We start from the raw sequence: 19,945 nt of genomic DNA on the forward strand, positions 1-19,945 counted from the left end.
GTATATAGAGTGACAGACTTCAATTTTTACATAGAACGGGAGAATCTAAGAGGCAGGCTCGGGCCAATATCAGCCTTAGGCAGCTGTTTTCTGTGAGGGAACCTCCTCCTGAAACAAGGGAAAGGCAGCTGTGTGGCTGCCTCAGGCTGAAGAGAGTCCGGGAGGGTTAGATGCCTTGCCTTCTCCTACTGGATTTCTTTTTTTTTAATTTTTTTAAAGATTTTATTTATTTAACAGAGAGAGACAGCCAGCGAGAGAGGGAATACAAGCAGGGGGAGTGGGAGAGGAAAAAGCAGGCTCCTAGCAGGGAAGCCTGATGTGGGGCTCGATCCCAGAACGCCGGGATCATGCCCTGAGCCGAAGGCAGACGCTTAACAACTACGCCACCCAGGCGCCCCTCCTACTGGATTTCTAACATAATAGTGAACAGGTATTTTTTTCTCGAGCAGTTCTCATTTGCCTAGACATGGACAAGGTAAGTTTTCACGGACAGCACAAGTGTGTAATGGATTTTATGGATAAAATAGCTATCGTAAAAGCATTAAGCTAAGACTAAAGGGATTTGGTAGCAAGGGTAAGTTAAGACTTTGGTTTGCGATTGTTTACTAGGGATGAATGGGAATATTTGCAAATTTGAATTTTGCTGAAAGCCCTTCTAAATTGTGAAAGAAACACTTTTAGACTTTTACTAACTGGCCTTTAGCAAACACCTTTACTGGTTTTCGAGTTGCCTGTATGGTGGCACTATGTTTTCCCACCATTGTACTTTACAGCACAATTTACAATATGTGTCCCCCCCCCCCCAAAAGAGCATTTCCTTTCTCAATTGTGACAAAGCTGCCAGGGAGAAGCTTATTTTTAACTTAGAAATTTGTTTTGTTTTAATAGTTTTAGCCTAAGAACAGTTGTCTTATAGACTTCATAAACACCTACTGCTATCTTATGTCACAGTTGCCAAAATTGTATTAATGAACTCAAATTATACTTTCGACACACCAAAAGTAAGCCTGCAATAGAAAAATGAACCTATTTATTTAACATTGAACATGAGGGGAGAAAAAAATCAGCTCTAGAAATAAGACGTAAAATATTGCCAAGAGAGATAATTAAAAACATTGCTACAATACAGATCACATTTGGGGCTCTCTCTAGTTTTCTTAAAGAGGGGAATATCTTTTTCTAATAGAAATAATATATTGTATGTATTTATTTAAAATTACATCATTTTTTAAAAGCTGGGTGTGTCAGCTAACCAGCTGGTATATATCAAATGGTGACCATATTTAAAAAAAAAAAGAAACATTCCAAATCAGTAATAAATATGAATTAATAAGTATAAGGAAATTGATTCATATATTCATTTGTTAGTGGTTGGCACATAGTAGATGATTTATAATGAATGGTGAATGGTAAGTATATGTTGAATACCATCTATGTGTTTGGTGTTATGATAGCTGCTGAATGCAACTGAGAAAACACTGGATACCACGAGGTATTTTCACTGTGTGACTTTCTTTTTTCTCTAGGTGGGGAATACCATAGCACAAGACTATAGCAAACACCCAGCTCATGCACAGAGCAAGACACATATTGGTGCTTGACTTCTAGGGCCCATGAAAGATTTTTGATCAGAGTTTGATCTGGAGGGCCCATGAAAGAGTTACAATGAGAGTTACAAGAATGTGAAACTCTGGGCCCAAACTGTCTACTCCACCCTGGAAGATTACCAGATGAATTCACTTCAGAGTGGCCCAGAAAAGGCCCTTCATTTCCATCCAGGCTGACTCTGCTCTCTGTCCCATCTCTGGATCTCCCCAAAACAACTTATTTCATCAGCACATCTTAGATAGTTTTAATATTTGTTCCAGCTTCTGTGAAATTTGTGACCCTTTTTCCTGCAGTGAAAATTCCATTTTTTAAGACAGTGGCAGAATAGAAAAATTTCAGACTGAGGATACATATTTTGTTTGTTTTGCACACAAACAAAAAATAATGTTTGAGCTTTTTTTTAAGTTTTGGTTGTCCTTGTAGGTTTCCCCAACTAGTGCACCCTTGGAAGGAGGGACAATGCTGACCGTATGTGGCTGGGACTTTGGATTCAGGAGGAATAATAAATTTGATTTAAAGAAAACCAAAGTTCTTCTTGGAAATGACAGCTGCACCTTGACCTTAAGTGAGAGCACAACAAATATGTAAGGATCTTAGAATGCTTTTCTGGGGTGTGGTTGGAAAACAGGTTGTGTTTTAGAATGAATGCTTGTAAAGACTGTCCCAAAAGTCCATGTCTTGAATTAGAAAGGATCTTGGCCTTCTAATATCTCTTGTGGAACTCTTTTGTTTTTAATCCTATTTACTTACCAGGATTTTAAAAAAGAGGGAGAACGGTAATATTACCTAGGTAAAAAAAAAAAAAAGAAGAAGAATCCAGCATCTGGGAGTTTTTCAACCATTTTTGTTACATTTCTTCAGAAATTGTTTGGGTAGATTTGAAAGAACAGCACTGGTTGTAGTTGCTCCATCTTTAAAGTCTTCAAATATAGAGTCTCCAATGGCTTTTTCTATAAAAATCAGTAAACAACTCAATAAAGACCCTCTCTTCTAAATTCACTTTCTAAACCCCAGAAACATAGTAAAGCAGCTCAGTCACATTTTTGAGACTTGTTTCTTTCTTTTTTATTTTTTTGATGCACTTAAATTTATATTCAGCTGAAATTTATTGGTATTGTAATGTAAGGAGTATATCTCATTTAGCCATTCATCCCAGGATACCATACCGATTTTACAAAGGTGGTGTCTGAAGTTCAGAAAGGCGGCGTGTAGGGTCGCCTGGGTGACTCAGTCAGTTGAGCCTCTGCCTTCTGCTCAGGTCATGATCCCAGAGTCCTGGGATCGAGTCCCACATCGCACTCCTTGCTCTGCCTGCCACTTCCCCTGCTTGTGCTCTCTAGCTCTGACAAATAAATAAATCTTTAAAAAGAGAAAAAAAGGTGGAGTATAGTTTAGCAGAGGCAATCCAAAGAGTAAGAGCTTAACAGGCCTTCAGACTCAACTCTCCTGATCCGAGATGTGTGTTTGTTCCTCCATTTTCTCCATTCACCTTCTATCAAATGTAAATCCCATAATGAACGGAGTATCCAGAAATGTTTAGTTATCGTGTAGTAATAACAAACAAACATTTCCAGTTGTATGGTTGAGCCTCTTCTATCAAGTGGTTATTTTATACCTTGTAGAATTCCTTCCAGGATCAGAGAGGTCTAAATGTACTCATTTACTGAGACCAAAACATCAATTCATGTACTTGTTTAGGCTAATGGGAAAACAAATTCTTTCTAGAAATCTCCCTTGTAAGTTCTTATTCGTTGCTTTATATATGAGAGCCTGTAAAAGCAAAACATACTTAATTCTCTTCTTTTAAAAGTTGCTTAACAAAACAAATCATATTTATACTTTTTCAGGACTGTAAGCTTATCAATTTAAAAATAATTCTATGGAAAGCCTGTTACAATTTCATTATTTTTAAGGTAATATACATGTGACACATGTAACCACAGAAATGTACCTGTTGACATACTTTAATGAAAGATTCGGTTTATTTATAATTAGCCCACTGTTTCATATGGTGTTGAAATACTTTATCTTAAGTATGCCAAACATTATGCCTACAATTTTAGAGGATTAGACTTAGATTGCTAAGAATTTTTCAGTTGGTGAGGTCTATATTGATTAACAGTTCCTGTGTTGTCTGTGTGAAGTGTAATAGTACAGAAATGGAAATATATGATTTTTAGCTCTCATGCTTACCACAAAACTGCTTGCTATTCAGACTAGCCAGCTCAGAATTTACAGTTAATATTCCTTCCCATAAAACAGCCAAACCAGAAGAAGCCTTTGGATTTGCAACATATTAAACTTTGGGGTTTTTTTCAGGCTGAAATGCACAGTTGGTCCTGCAGTGAATGAGCATTTCAATATATCCATAATTATTGCAAATGGTCGAGGGACAGCACAATATAGTGCATTTTCCTATGTGGTAAGTCTACACACTACTGTTCTCAAGAACTAGGATATTTGTTACTTCATCTCTTTAGAGTTATAAAATTAACAAGTTACTTTGTTTTGTTTTGTTTTTATTTCCTATTCAGGATCCTATAATAACAAGTATTTCTCCAAGTTATGGTCCTAAGACTGGCGGCACCTTGCTTACTTTAACTGGAAAGCACCTAAACAGTGGGAATTCTAGACACATTTCAATTGGTGGAAAAACATGTACTTTAAAAAGGTGTTGTAAATTTATTTTTTGTTGCATCAGTCAAGTAGGATTAGTATCTATAACTAACAAATCAAGAAAAGTTTGTTCTTTTTTTTTTTTTGTGGAAGAAAATCAAGATGTATATTATTTACTCCCCTACTGATAAAACTTCCTCCTTCCCATTCCCTTTTGCTGATTTTTCTACCCTTCCCTTATGTTTATTAATTCCACTTTTTAAGTTTCATCTTCCCATCTACCTTCTCTAGTGTTACATCTTAGTATCCTGGCTATGCTGTGAGCTGTGAGATTCTGGTAACTGACAGTAAATTAAACACTTCCAACAAGATTTACAATTAGGCTAAATCACTTTGGGGATGTGAGAAACATGGGGGAGATTGGGTCTAGAGGGAAGTTATGTTTCTGATTCTTTGAGGTCAAAGAGCTCAGTTTAATGAAGTACCAAAAAGCTACTTTAAAAATTGCTTAAAATCCCAAATGTTTTGAAGTCATAGATGCCTTGTCTACAACAAGGCTAAGTTTGGGATCCAGTCAAATGTAAATAGGCTACATTAGAAAGAGCTTTTTTTCGAGACACATCTGGAGATTCTCACTTAGGAGCCATTGAGTGATATACTTTTGATTTATGCATATAATTCTAAAATATGTGTATCTCATAGCTAAGGTCAATTTTCTTAATTTTTTTGTTCAGTGTGTCAGATAGTATTCTCGAATGTTATACCCCAGCTCAAACCACTCCAACTGAGTTCCCTATTAAATTGAAAATTGACTTAGCCAACCGAGAGATGAACAGCTTCAGTTACCAGGAAGACCCCATTGTCTATGCAATTCATCCAACCAAATCTTTTATTAGGTAAGTAAAAGCTTCTGATGGGTATAAGAAAATAATGAACATAAGAATGATTTGTCAAATAGTCAAGAGGAGTTGCAGTTTTATCTCTGGCTTTGATGCTGTTGCATTTCTTTTAAAGGGCGCCTTTCTAATTCAGGAGTGAAAACTACATTCAGGTTCTGAGTACAATTTGACTTTATCATTGCTAGGTTCATGCCAAGAAACATTTTATCCGACTCTATTACATTTTACACAGATTTCCGTGCAACAGTTTAAGGTGCCGCCATAGCATTTATTCACTTACATTATGTACAGGTCAAGTCTGTACTAACTTTAGTGCCCAAAAGTGGAATTCCTTTTTTCCCCTCCATTCTTCAGTGTATTTTTGCTCTGCCTGCTTTAGACACAGCTTTTCCCTATACCAGCCTCCCTTTGAATCAGTATTTCCTTGGGCCAAGTTCAGTCTGCCTTGTTTCCATTAATTCTGTCTAACAAGAGTTAAGTTCATTTTACTTTGATTTGTTTTTAAAAGAGAAAAAAATATTTCTTTTGCATATTTTGTGAGTAAAAAGAGAAATACATTTCTTCAACTTATAAAATAGGTATTTTAAAACATATTTTCAAGTTCAATAAGTTGTTTTCAAAGAAGAGTCACCACCGAACATCCATTTGACTTTGGCTTTGACTATAAGGTGCAGTTACTACATGTGATGTAGCAACTCTTAACTTTAGTAAGAGATGTAGGAACTTTAACTCTTTCTTAAAATACTCGGTAGAGAAAGAACCTCTCAATATTGCTATTTTTCTATTTTATTTTGCCAGTGGTGGGAGCACAATAACAGCTGTTGGAAAAAACCTGCATTCAGTCAGTGTCCTGAGGATGGTAATAAGTGTACTAGAAGCAAGAAGGAACTTTACAGTGGTAAGTCCTTTGAGAGATGGTTGTGCTTAAAACTTTGCACCTCTGCCTTTACCACTGGCTTTCGGCGTACATAGGACATTTGGGTTTCGCTTTTAATTTTGCTAGTTACCTTCCTTGCAGCACAGATCAAATAGTATATTTTATACAACAACTAAAATTATCTTGCCTCAGGCTCACATAAAATGCACACACACACACACACAAAATGCTAGAGACAATGACGACTTCCAACTTGAGGCAGTATTTTTAAAGCTAGTTGGTACAGATAGAAACTACATCATTCCCTGTCTTAGTTCAGGATGCTATAACAAAAATACCATAGACTGGGTGACTTAAACAACAGACATTTATTTCTCGCAGTTCTGAAGGCTGGGAAGTGTAAGATCAAGGTGCCCGCAGATCCAGGTGTCTGGTGAGGGCACTGTTTCTGGTTTGCAGAAGACCACCTTCTCATTGTATCCTCGCATGGCAGAAAGAGAAAGAGGAAGCAAGCTCTTTTGTGTCTCTTATTTTTTTGTTAAAGATTTATTTATTTATTTATTTATTTGAGAGAGAGAGAAGAGAGCCTGTGCATGAGCAGGGGGAGGAGGAAATAGGGGGAAATAGCCTGTGCATGAGCAGGGGGAGGGGCAGAGGAAGAGGGCAATCCCTACTGAGTGGGGAGCCCACCACAGGCTTGATCCCAGGACCCTGAGATCATGACCTGAACCAAAGTCAGATGATTAACAGACTGAGCCACCCAGGCCCCTTAAATCTCTTCTTATAAGGGCACTAACTCCTTATAAGAACTCCACTCTCATAACCTAATTACCTTCCTGAGGCCCCATCTCCGAATACCATCATGATGAGGATTAGGGTTACAACATGTGATTTGGGGAGGGGCACAAACTTTCAGTCCATAGAATTCCTCTCTCCCTTGTTTTAATGCACCAAAGAACATTGCCCTTTTGCTCTAATCTTGCAGCAGCATCCTTGTCGTTCTAAGTGGCAGGCACACATATGTTCTTACATCCCTGTGTAAGAACGGTGTTGTTACTGTTCTTCTTGTCCCTTTGTTAGCATATTATCAAGTAATGAGAAAGAGCATTAGAAGACTGATGTCCTAGAGTGTATGTTGTTTGGTATTTCTCCACCTTCCCTTCTTTTATTTGCAAAGCCAATCAAAATTAAATGAATGCCTCCTTAAAAGTGATTGACCTATTCTGTGGTCTAACAATTTATATAGCTCACATTGAAATGGTAGTTTTAGTTTAGACTTTAGGAAGATTGGAGTTATTTACAAGAATTTCATATTTTTGTTGATGTTTTTCTCTAATGTAAAATACCATCATCTAGTTGGACTTGTGCACTCAACTAAAAATGAAAGTTCTAAGTGCCCCCTCTCAAGCAGTGTCTTGATTGGGCAGGTGATAGATTGAATTACAGCACTTTCTTTTAGATTCTCCATCCAATATTTCTTGAAGACTAAGGCCACAGTGTTCTTTAATTACAAAAACCAATTTGGGGCTAAAAATGTCAAGCCAAATCACCAAACAATAAGGTCATCTCCAATGAGATTTTTCTTGACCTTCTCAATCAGCCACATTGCATCACCTCTGAAGAGTATTATTAGATTTTTATCATATTCCTGAGAGATTGTACTCTAGGGAGTCACCGTATGAAGTAGAGAGCTTTAAAACCAATCCCCACACATGGCCACAAATAAAGTTAGAATACCACTGCTATTAATTTAAAGAGCACCACTTCTCCACAGCCAAACAGAACAATTTTTCATTAACCAAATAAGAATACCCTTCTTGGTGTTGGCATGTGACTCTTTAGAAATCTGAGAAATTACTAGTTTATCTAATTCATGCTGAGCCTAGGTTATTAAAGTAATAGCTAAATTTCCTTCTCTCTCACCAGCATTATGATGACATGTAAATGCCTTTTGTCTTTATTCATTCAGAGTAATCAAACATTTATTTAAAAACCTCTTAGATGTGAGACATAAGAGTTCCATAACCCAAGGAAGATTCAAACAATGATAGAAGATGAAAATCTTATCTCTATATATCTGGAAATGTAAACTTCTCTTGTTTTAGCCACAAGCATATTATCACAATAAAAGTGTGCATTAGAATTGGGCAAGAATGAAGAATTCCATTTGACTATTGTTTGTGAGAACTACCTCATAAAGAAATATGTGTTCCTTCCACGTTCCTTGGTGCTTATAGAATTTGAAGCTGACCATGATGAATTGAACCCATTTATTATTTAACAAATAAAAACGCTTGGCCAGGTCTGATTTAGATATACCGATCCAGCCACAGTAACTTTTAAGTCCAGCAAACTCTATAATCTTTTAAAACAAAAATACTAAAAAAATAATAAAATAAAATAAAAACACACCATCTTAACAAAATTAATATTAATTAATATGCATTATGGCCCAGAAGCCAGCAGTTTATTGTATAGTTTTCAAATTTCTTATTGTTAATAGAGAATCATTGTACTGGCAGTAAAACTGTTCATTTCCATTTTTCAAGATGATAACAAATAGCTTTTGGCATTATAATATGAATTTGATTAAAAAACTAATATTTTGTTTCTATTATATCTGTGTATTTTTTTAATCTGCTTACAACACGCATTTTAAAATGTAGGATAATTTTTTTAAATTATTTTTAGAAGAAAATATCAAATACCCAATTTTATTTGTGCTTTTTACGTATATCCTGAGTCCTTTTTCTATTGTGGGCATAAGTAATTGTTTTATCTCCAACTCTACTTGTCAAAGAAAAGGAAATCTAAGGATGTTGTTGCTTGTTTGTCTTTTCCTTGGGGGAAAAAATGCAACCATTTAACCTCAAATGTGCCACTTTGTGTTGCTGGTTTAGTCTAAGCACAATCAAGAGGAAACCACATTTTCCAAACTTCCATAAATCAGAATTCCAAAGGGGAAGATTTGAAATGAGAGATAAAAGTGCATGAAATAATAATAGCAGAACCTTTGTAAAATAGCATAAGAAAAGAACTACCTACATAGACTATAGAGTGAGCAAGAAGCCATACAGCATGGGAGTTAAGGCCGTGAATGTAAGCCAATGGCCTAGGATTTATGTTCCCTACTCTGCCATTCAGAGTTGTACGACCTGGTCTAATGGCATTAGCTCAAAAAGTTTAGTTTCTTCGTCTGTAAAATGTGGGTAATCATAGCACTTATGTCTTAGGAATGTTGTGAGGATGAGATGAGACTAGCCTATAAACTATTTTGCACAGAATCTGGCACATAGAAATTGATAGCTTGAAACACACTAATACAATGACCTAAATACGTAGCTAATTATAATGTCATCAGTATGGCAAAGCACTTACCATGTAGTATCACACATTGTGAATAACATTTTAATCTTAATTCTTAACTGGGGACACTGAGTGTCCTCCTAAGGGCTTTGCTCGGATTCTCACAACTTATTTTAAAGGTATGATGTGAATCAAGGCCTTCTAACCACACTAAGTCCAGCTCTCACTCTGCCATTGGTGTTTCATAAACAAAGAAGCAGTCCCTCCAGGTGACTGTCCTGTCATCTTAAGGAAAATAAAAGTGATGGAGGGAGGGCCAGCTTCAATTAGATCAGTATAGCTTATTCCAGGCCAGTGGAGCTCTGTGTTCCTTTAAAGATTGTGTTGTTTGGATGATTTTGTATCTATCATGTTACCAGAAATGTGTTCTTCAACATTAGGGAAGTAAATGCAGAATTTTTTTCAAAAATTATATATTTTTAATTGTCTAGAACAGTGAAATGTGGAAGTTGCTATTGATGTTGTCAAGCTACATTCTGTGTACAGTGGATAATTGTGTCTTATTATAGGCATGTCGACATCGCTCTAATTCAGAGATAATCTGCTGTACAACTCCTTCACTGCAACAGCTGAATCTGGAACTCCCTCTGAAAACCAAAGCCTTTTTCATGTTAGATGGGATCCATTCCAAAAACTTTGATCTCATTTATGTACATAATCCTGTGTTTAAGCCTTTTGAAAAGCCAGTGATGATCTCAATAGGCAATGAAAATGTACTGGAAATTAAGGTAAGAAATGCTTAAAAATGCTCTCTTAAATCATCAACTTGAACTTAATTGACTTCATAGCTGTATGAATAGAATTGTTGTACTGGGTCATTATCTTATACTACATCAGCACATATCTAAGCTCTGAAAAACAAATCTTTTTGGCATAAGACTAAAAGTTAAGTATAATCATGGACTGCTTTTTAATGAAGCATTTAAAAAGTCTTTCTTGTGTGTGTGTTAAAAAGTAGCAAATGTGGGACACGATCTATTAAATAGGCTGCCTGTAATGCATTATCCTGCTGCTCTTACACATTTCCCTGGACACCTAAATGTGCTCGTTATAAGATAAAAGGTAAGAACCATGAAAGTAAATGCATCAGTTGTAGTTCTGTACTTCCTTGTAATACTTGGAATTTTGTATCTGGGCATGGTCATCTCTAAGCCGATTTCTAAATAGAGCTGAATTTCCTCTACTATAGGAATATATTAGCCTCTAAATGTAATTTAATTGGAGAATAACAAATTATCTTTTCTAACCCAGCCTGTTGCAAACAAAAAACAGTAAAACGCAGAGAGGTTAAGTGGTTTGACAAGTGATGGAACAGTGACAAAACAAAGACTACAGTACAGCTCTCTTATGTCACTTCAGTCATCTTTATTTCAAGTGGTAATAAAACAGCAAAATGATCAAGACTTTATCGGTAACCGCAGTCACTAGAAACAACAAAATACTTACTCTTCACCATGTTGTTTTGGACATTGAGAATTTTTACCCTGAAAGATAGCCTGGATGCAGACATGAACAAATAAAAAGTAATAGGATAGTCCTTATTTAGATATAAGTTCCTGTAGATCATCTCCATCCAAGTAATAATACATTTCTACTGAAGTTTTTCTGCTTTTTCAACAAGATTTTATCTATAGCCAAATTCATGCACACGTTCATACTCATATAAGTTTACTAACCTCGAATTGTGTTTTGTACAATAATTAAGCAAGCCCAGCATGAAATTAAATGGAAGCCTGCTTCAGTGAACAGCATGTTTACCACAGCAAAGTTCTTTCATCTGCTTCTTTAATTAGTTTTAGAAAAGGAGAAGGAGCTTTTATCACTTTTTTTTTTTTCAATAAAACTAATCTAGTGTGACCTTTTGCTTTCAACAATTACTGTGTTTGCCATTTGAAAGATTCCATTTGGTTTTTCTTGATGAAAACAAAGGTTTATTTGCAAATATTTTTACACCCAGATAAACTCTATTTTTCTGTTCCTCTATCTCTGATGGAAGGATTAGAAATAAATGGTTCTTTATCTACCCTTCCAAACACAGTCTTATATGGAAGAGAAAACTTCTTTTTCTGTAAATTAAATACCCATTATTCAATGTCCTACAAAATTGTCGGACCTAGGAAAACATGATTTGACATCATCCTCAACCTTTCAGTGCTGTTCCCAACATAGCCCAAGGGGTCTCTGGAAATAGACACAAAACACTTTCTTTTTTTCTCTACATACAAAATAACTCTTTTCTCTAACAAGTTTATAACATCTGTCATGTCACAAAGTGGCGGTTTGGGGAGAAAAGGGAAGATTGAGAGGGATTATTTTGGTATCATCATTCAATCTTCGCCCATAGTCCATTTTCTTTATATATAAGAGAAAATCTAAGGTATAAGAAAAGATTGTGTGACAGCTGTTTAACCCTTTATCAGTTTCTAACGTTGATTACATTAAAACCTCTGCCTCTCTTGGGACAGAAACAAAGGAAAGCAAAGCATGAGAAAAGAAAAGAAAGAAAAGGCCTCTTCTACACATACAATGGACTGTTTTTATCAAAAGAAAGGATGCCATTTTATTTCATGTTGTGCTTGTCCAATTACTGTTCAAAACATGAGTGTGAAGTAGGTTCGTATTCCCTCAGTGAAAGCTATGGAGAGAATTACGTGTTTAGAGAGAGAATTGCTCCTTATTGCCAGGAAGAGTTCATGGTCCTCAAGCAGCCATGTGTATAGGAATTCCCTGGCTAAAAAGAGATTGTGATAGTCTCCAGCCCTAGATGCGGGAATTGCCTCAGTCAGCAGTACACCATGACCAAGCGAGTCAGCCAAGTTTGGATCAATAGAATGTAAGAGAGACCAAGGATCAGTCATCCCTCAGAATGAACCAGAAATCCCATCAATGTGGGAGGTAGTTTATGGCCAATGTTTCAAGTTAGTCAGGACCGGTTGTGGACAGTGGTCATCAAAAGTAGACATCTCCTTTGGAGTACAGACCAGGACACCATGTTTATGTCAACAGCAGCTCACATTTTTGTGAAAGATTAGTTAACATAGTACTTTTTTTTTTTAAGATTTTATTTATTTATTTGACAGAGAGAGAGACAGCCAGCGAGAGAGGGAACACAGGCAGAGGGAGTTGGAGAGGAAGAAGCAGGCTCCCAGCGGAGGAGCCTGATGTAGGGCTCGATCCCAGGACTCTGGGATCACGCCCCGAGCCAAAGGCAGATGCTCAATGATTGAGCCACCCAGGCGCCCCTAACTTAGTACTTTGATATATAATATTTCATTTCAGTCTCATATGGACCCGTGCAATTTAGAGGTCCAGTAATGATTATCCCCACTTAACAAATAAGTAAACATAGGTTTAGAAAGCTTGGGCTACCTAGGGAGCAAACAGCAGAACTAGGACTCACACTCAAGTCTCTTGATTCCATTTCATCTTTACAGTAGATTACAATGCTTTTCATATCAACTTTCATTTAATGTATACCAAAATACTTTTCATAATAGAGATACTTTTCTATCATATGGTATATAGTTATCTTTACAATTCATTAGGTGAGATAGCTCTAAACAATTCTTTAAACAGAATTGATTATTAGATATTTGTAAAGAAACCCTGTCTTTTCCCTAATTGCCTTATTATGTGACGTTTTGTGCATGAGCGTATTTTATGGAAAGTAGACAGTACAGTATGTAATGCTGGAACAAAGACTGCCTGACACTGACCTGGGGATTTATGTTATTTTGGAGCATATTGATGTATATGGTCATAGAGATGCTTCAGAAGTCCAGTCTGGAGAAGTCAGCTAAACCAGGAAAGGGGGGCAGGAAGATCAGCAATTTCACAGTGCCCCAACTAGCCAGTGAAGAAGCCATTTTAATTTTAGTTCATGCAGCTTTTCCCAAATGACCAGGAAGTTTCTGCAAATGCCTATTAACATCCTGTGGAACTCAGTTTTGAAGGTTTCTGTGAAGGTTCTTTTGCCTAGTCTCTAAACCGAGGGACTCCTATCCTCTGGAAGAAGTATAAATCTCTCCCTCCTGACCCTGTCACCACCAACTCGCTGACTTTCTGCTTGCCAACCTCCCTGGACTGTTGCCTCCCTGGGTCCTCTCCCAACCTGCACCTCACTGCTCTAGCTGGCTTTCCCAGATTCAATCTTGTGGCCACCTGGATATATGAAATCTTGTAAGATCCCTCCTGCTATAATGCTATTTTTCAAATTCTACCTACTGCCTCCATCCATTATGTTCTGTAACCAGCTCAGACATGGGTGCCCAGGCCTGAATCCTAGCTAGAAACACTGTGTCACACCTGGCCAGAGTTGGAGATGAAAGGAATAAGGGACATCCTAACATAACACTTAGGAGTAATTAGTTTTCACTTTAGAAATATACTTATTTTAATATTACCGTGAAAAGAAAAGCCTCTTGTTCATCTTTATATTCTTAGTAACTAGAATAGAGTCTAACACACAGTGGATGGTAAGTAGATTTTGTATCAAATGGAATTTGATTTGCTTCAAGACTTAGTCCCTTTTTGAACCTTAGTTCTCAATGTGTAAAGCTGGAATGACAATAACACCTCAGGGGAGCTGTCTTTACAAGATAAAATGAGATAATTATAATTCTAAATTGCTCTATTTGTGTAGGGGATTAAAGACCAGAAAGTCTTTTCTGTGCTGCTTTATTTAAAAGAGTATATTACCATTTTAATGACTGAAGAACTGAGCCAATTTGTATGTTCTTCTATTTAATAATAAATATTAAATAATAAAAAGTAAATGAAAAAAGTTCTAAGCATATGCATTTTTCCCCCCATAACTCCATAAAGATATGTTTATTTTAAATGACAAAGAGTACCCTATGTGTATTTTTATTTTTTTCTGACTCGGGTCCCTCTGCACACAGTAGTGGACGGCCAGTATCCCTTTTGGGACATCCTGGATGGTAGACTTTTAAAGCAATTACACGTACAAAGCTGATAGTAATTACTTGTATGTCACAATTTATTGTATGTTCTCAGCTAGGCACAACGAAAAGGAGTTCAAGGTTAGCTGAGTGGTCTGTTTTTGTTTTAGAGAAGCCTTTATGCAACATCCAAGGAGACCTGTGCCTAAACGAAGGAGTATTGGAAGTGCAAATGCAGTATGTTCATCCCCTCCCCCAGCCTTCGTTATCATCTAAGCAAGCAAGACACATTATAGTCATTCCCTCATAAATCAAGCCTTCAACTCTTTAATCTCTTTTCTTTGTCATTCCCTGAATTCCCTCCAATATGTGAGTGAGTGCCTTACCCCTCCCCAGACCTAACCAACAAGTCGTCATTTGAAGCCCCAAAGTGACCTGTTAGATTTATGTGCTTTTATGTTGAATTGCCCTGTGTGGCTGACCTGGTTCAGTGGCATACACATACTGCCTCTAGAAATACGTAGGAAATAGAAGGATAAGGTTTGTCTCTTTCCATTTTTTCTTAGACTCCAGATTCATGTTAGAAAGAAGTATTTTCTTCTAACTTCTCCCAGAATGATTTCTGACCTACCGATCTTTTGAAATCCATGTAAGACACTGTATATAAAAGCAGTTTGCCAAGTACTTAAAGATCACATAAAACAAGTAGCAGTACTATAGTTCTTACTGGCTGCTCTTTGTCCATAAGAAAAAGAGTAATATGTTTTGATATATCCTCCTTTTAACTTTTAATAAATAACTGTACTCATTAAGTCTTGATGTAAGAAGTTGTGCCTACATTTTCACTTCTTTCCCAAGGCTAATTATTGGTTTCTTCAACAAAATGTTGATATTTCTTAAATTCCTAATAGTTACTTCAGTTAACTAAATATGTCAAGTTGCATAATTTTTTTTAAATCCTCATGTAACTAAGTGTTCAAAATAATGTAATCATGCTCTCAAATCATAATGACTGTCATACAGCATCTTGCAGGAATTTCTGTAAAATTGAATTTATTTATGTGTAGGATTCAGCTGTGCAGGAAGGATGAAAAGAAACTGCCCAACTCAAACGCAAAAGGAATATATTAACATAGATCAATTAGTTCAGAATCTCTGGAGATGGGACCCAGGCATCAGTATTTTGTAAAGCTCTCAATGTGATTCTGAAAGTAAAGACAAGGTTCAGTGTCACTGCATGAGGCAGTGTTAGTGCAACAACTGAATCTCTAAGTTATTTCCTTTTTTGCCAACCATTGATACCCCCTAAAGACATTAATAAGGTGATTATGGCTAAGAGGTCATTGGATGAAAGGGTGTGGAACAAAAATCTCTCCTTTGCTCTAAAATCCAATTTGATAGAAAAGATATAAGGGCGCCTGGCTGGTTTAGTCTGTAGAGCACGCAACTCTTGATCTCGGGATTGTAAATTTGAGCCCCACATTGGGTGTAGAGATTATTCATGAATAAAATCTTTAAAAAATTATAAAAATCTATATGCTGTGAATCCTAATTAGTGCCCCAAAATGGTCATGCTCTCTTGCAACTATCCAAATTCCCACAAAAGTGAGTATCGTAAAATCATCTGCCTTGGCAAACAACATGGCCTATGTTTGCAGTGTATTTATGTTCTTTCACAATTGTTAGCATTCCTGCAAAACTGTGAAGTGCTAACAACCTCTTTTTTTCTTTCAGGGAAATGATATTGACCCTGAAGCAGTTAAAGGTGAAGTGTTAAAAGTTGGAAATAAGAGCTGTGAGACTATATACTCAGATTCTGAAGCCGTTTTATGCAAGGTCCCCAATGACCTGCTGAGATTGAACAACGAGCTAAATATAGAGGTGGGATTCCTGCATTTCTCTCATGATGTAAATAAAGATGCCAGTGTAATTATGTCACTTGCAGGCTTAAAATAAATCATTAAAGCTCATTTGTGTGTTGGCTTTGGCTCATCAGCTCAGCCTCGATTCTTCGTTGTTATTTTAGAATTATTGAGTTTTTGTTGCACTGTCTCCTTCCCAAGCTTCAGAGGGTGGACCTCAAAAGTCCTCCTAGCCACACTCCCTCTCCATCATGCCCCACTTTTGCCAAAATTTACTGTAACTCTCAGAAGGGATAAGGGCACATCCCAGAGTGCCCCTCCCCCCACCTCTTAGCACCGGGAGGCCAGAGCCAACAAACTGCTGCTCTCCACAGTGACCTCAAATGCATGGACAAAGTAAAATAGGAATTAAACTATTGTATAATAACTTCTTTCATGTTGCACCATACAACTCACACATTTAAAGTGTACAGTTCAGTGGTTTTGGGTATATTACCTTATTAATTTTTTAAATTGTGGCAAAATACATGTATCATAAAATTTGACATTTTAACTATTTTTCAGTGTACAATTCAGTGGCATTAATTACATTCACAATATTGCGCAACCATCACCACTACTTCCAAAACTTTTTCATCACCCCAAACAGAAACCCTAGAACCATTAAGCCATACTGTCATATTCCCTCCTCTTCCCCAGCCCCAGGTAACCTCTAATCTATGTTTTGTCTTTATGAATTTGCCTATTCTAAATATTTCATATAAATGGAATCATACAATATTTGTCCATGTGTGTTTGGCTTATTTTACTTAACATGTTTTCACGTTCATACGTGTTCTAGTATGTGTCAGGACTTCATTATTTTTAAGGCTAAGTAGTATTCCATCATATAGATATACCACATTTTGTTTATTGACGAATGAGTGAATTTTAAAGGTTCCTGAAGTCTTCTAAAAAGTTATAAAATGGAGGGGGGGAGAGTTATGAAATGGGAAAGTACAAAAATATTATAAAATTTGAGGCTGAATCATGCTATCAGAGTTTGAATTCAAAAGGACCATAAATCCTAAAAATCATACCATGTGAAAGCCAGAAGGATCCTCAAAGATTTCTTCTATGTCTCAAAAGTGGAATAAAAATATTTTGCAACTTTATTATTCCACATGATTATTTACCTCTTATGGGAAGTCTTCTCTGCCCTCTACCCAACCCTTCAAGCTAGGGTGACTATCTCATTATTTGTTTCTTACTGATTATTCACACTTCTAAGGTATATTTCATATTGTGATATCACTTATTTATGTGTTTATCTCTCTTTCTGTAATTTAGTTGGTCAAGATCAAAAACTGGTTTTTATTTATCTTTTTATCCCTAATACCTAGTTACAAGTACAATAGCTAAGTATCATATAAATACTTTAGGGATCAGTAACCCCTAATTATTTGAACACTGAAACAGAATTGAGGAATACCTTATTGCTCTGAAGGCAGTAATATCCCTTCTAGAACATTAATAACCAGCTGATACTTTGGGTCCAAGGAGAGTGATTCAACCTGTGTAGTATATTTTGTATTTATCATGGCTAAATTCTGACTTTTCTGTATTTGTCATTTTTAGTGGAAGCAAGCAGTTTCTTCAACCGTCCTTGGAAAAGTAATTGTTCAACCAGATCAGAACTTCACAGGATTGATTGTTGGTGTTATCTCAATATCATTAATACTCTTATTATTACTCGGGCTTTTCCTGTGGCTGAAAAGGAGAAAGCAAATTAAAGGTGCATTTTTTTGTTGTTGTTACTATTTGCTTTAAGAAGTTACCTGAAGTCATTACAGTTTAAAATTGCCATCGATTCATGTGTGTTGTTTTATATGCAATCCACAAACCCATGAGTTCAAGGTCTACTGGGACCCATGATAGCCAAGTCTTTAACAAGCTCTTTCTCTCTCTCTGTTTTAAGATCTGGGCAGTGAATTAGTTCGCTATGATGCAAGAGTACACACTCCTCATTTGGATAGGCTTGTAAGTGCCCGAAGTGTAAGCCCAACTACAGAAATGGTTTCAAATGAATCTGTAGACTACCGAGCTACTTTTCCAGAAGGTATATTTCAGTTTATCATTCTAAGAAATACCTATATATACACCTCGGTGGGTTGTGGCTTTGTTGTTTATTTTTGGTTTTGCCTTTATATTTTTATAAAAATAAAAAAGAAGTATTTACGTCTTCTTTGACCGAAGAAGTATTTAATTTGACACAGAATTATATGGCTCTTATTTTTAAATGGACTCATTTACATATTACGTTAGATCTTTAGAGTCTTTAAGTTTTCTTCTCACAAAAATGTTAATTTTAAAATCCTTTGAGCAAAGGTAAGGTCTTTATCATCTGAGTTCAATGCTAAGAAATTGTGAAGCTCTCTTTAACAACCCAGGAAGAATGAAGATACAAAACTTATATTTGTTTAAAAATAAGTGGGCACTGATACTTTTTTTTTTACCTGTTAATCCTCAAACATTTAAATTATACCTTTAGTATCCCTTTAAAGGATTCTCAGTGAACTGTGAGTACACAGCCTTTTTACCTGCCAACATTCCAGGACTTGAATATATTCTGCGTCTTATCCAATAAAAACCTTCAATTATGCCATTTAAAAAGGAGTGGTTAGCACCATCTGCTTTGCAAAACACTAGGCCTAATAATGGTCAGGTTAACCAGAGAATTTCACATTGTTTTATTTAAAATCTCCTGGTAAAAGCAAAATGTCTGTATTGTATCTGCTTCATTATCTTTAGAAGTTCCAGGACGTGAGTCAAGTACAAGCACTTCCCTGGTTGAATATTTACCATTGGACAAATAAAATGAGTCACAGATGGTTGAGGATACTGGAAAACTAGAAATTGCTCATCAAAACAAGTACAAGAGCAATAAGGCACTTAATATTTTAACTTTTCAACCCTCACTGCCTCTTATTTTTTGAAGCATATGTTTGTTCTATAGAGATACATGTAAATATTGTCTTTGCCCACATGACTCTGTTTGCCTTTGAAAATCCATGCCCTTAACAACATGAACAAATCAAACCCAGTTTATAGCTTTGAAATTTACATCTATTAGTATTTTATATTCACACTTAATAGCTCTAATCTGAGATCATTATAATTCACAAGTAATTTTTTTAAAGCTAATTTAATCCTTCAACCTTGTTACTGAACAAACCTCTTTCATCATTGCTAAGAAGCTTGAGTTTTATTGTCTTTCCTACATTGAACCTGAACCTTCAAGACATAGAAAAGTAAAATAGACAAAAGAAGGTCAACCAGAGAGGAGAATGAGGGAACACACAGCGAGCATCTAATGAAGAGGCAGCTTCGCAGCTTTCCTCTCTATGTCTGGTGGGAGACAGCCTCCCGATCAGTCTCATGCAGACCCAGAATTCTCTGTGGCATTACAACAGAATTTCACATCAATGGTTTAAATTAGGGTTTGCATGTGTTTGAACTTAGCCTAAGGGCCAGTAGAATTTCTATGCCAGAGGACTTTTTTCCTGTATCTCACCAAGGATTTCCTTCAGTCTCCACACCCTGAGAATTTAGAACTCTGATCTCCACGTGCAAAGGTTTGGAAAGTAAAGGCAAAGGAACTGAGCTCAGAGAGGCTTATTTGCATTTCTTTCCCTTGGGGACATTTTGAAAACCCTGACTCTGGGATTAAAGGAACCGGGCACCCAGCTGGGCTTCTTTCTTCCCGGGCCCATCCAACATTTCAGGTACTCACCTGAGGTTCTACACCCTTCCTTTAAGGATGTATCTGTCTTATTT

The 19,945-nt window shown here is 36.5% G+C and overlaps 1 protein-coding gene across 1 annotated transcript in view; it reads left to right on the top strand.

Annotated features, from left to right (window-relative positions):
* MET (MET proto-oncogene, receptor tyrosine kinase) overlaps positions 1-19,945 on the top strand; it is a 110,463-nt gene that overhangs the window by 70,809 nt on the left and 19,709 nt on the right. Inside the window, exons 7-15 of the mRNA XM_044387785.3 lie at positions 2,032-2,192; positions 3,928-4,030; positions 4,143-4,279; positions 4,959-5,120; positions 5,922-6,021; positions 9,876-10,094; positions 16,002-16,148; positions 17,747-17,903; positions 18,087-18,227. Of these exons, the coding sequence (XP_044243720.2) occupies positions 2,032-2,192; positions 3,928-4,030; positions 4,143-4,279; positions 4,959-5,120; positions 5,922-6,021; positions 9,876-10,094; positions 16,002-16,148; positions 17,747-17,903; positions 18,087-18,227 (1,327 nt within the window). The remainder of the gene's footprint in view (positions 1-2,031; positions 2,193-3,927; positions 4,031-4,142; positions 4,280-4,958; positions 5,121-5,921; positions 6,022-9,875; positions 10,095-16,001; positions 16,149-17,746; positions 17,904-18,086; positions 18,228-19,945) is intronic.

This window comes from Ursus arctos, unplaced genomic scaffold (genome assembly GCF_023065955.2).
Source record: "Ursus arctos isolate Adak ecotype North America unplaced genomic scaffold, UrsArc2.0 scaffold_3, whole genome shotgun sequence".
Taxonomy (NCBI): domain Eukaryota; kingdom Metazoa; phylum Chordata; class Mammalia; order Carnivora; family Ursidae; genus Ursus; species Ursus arctos.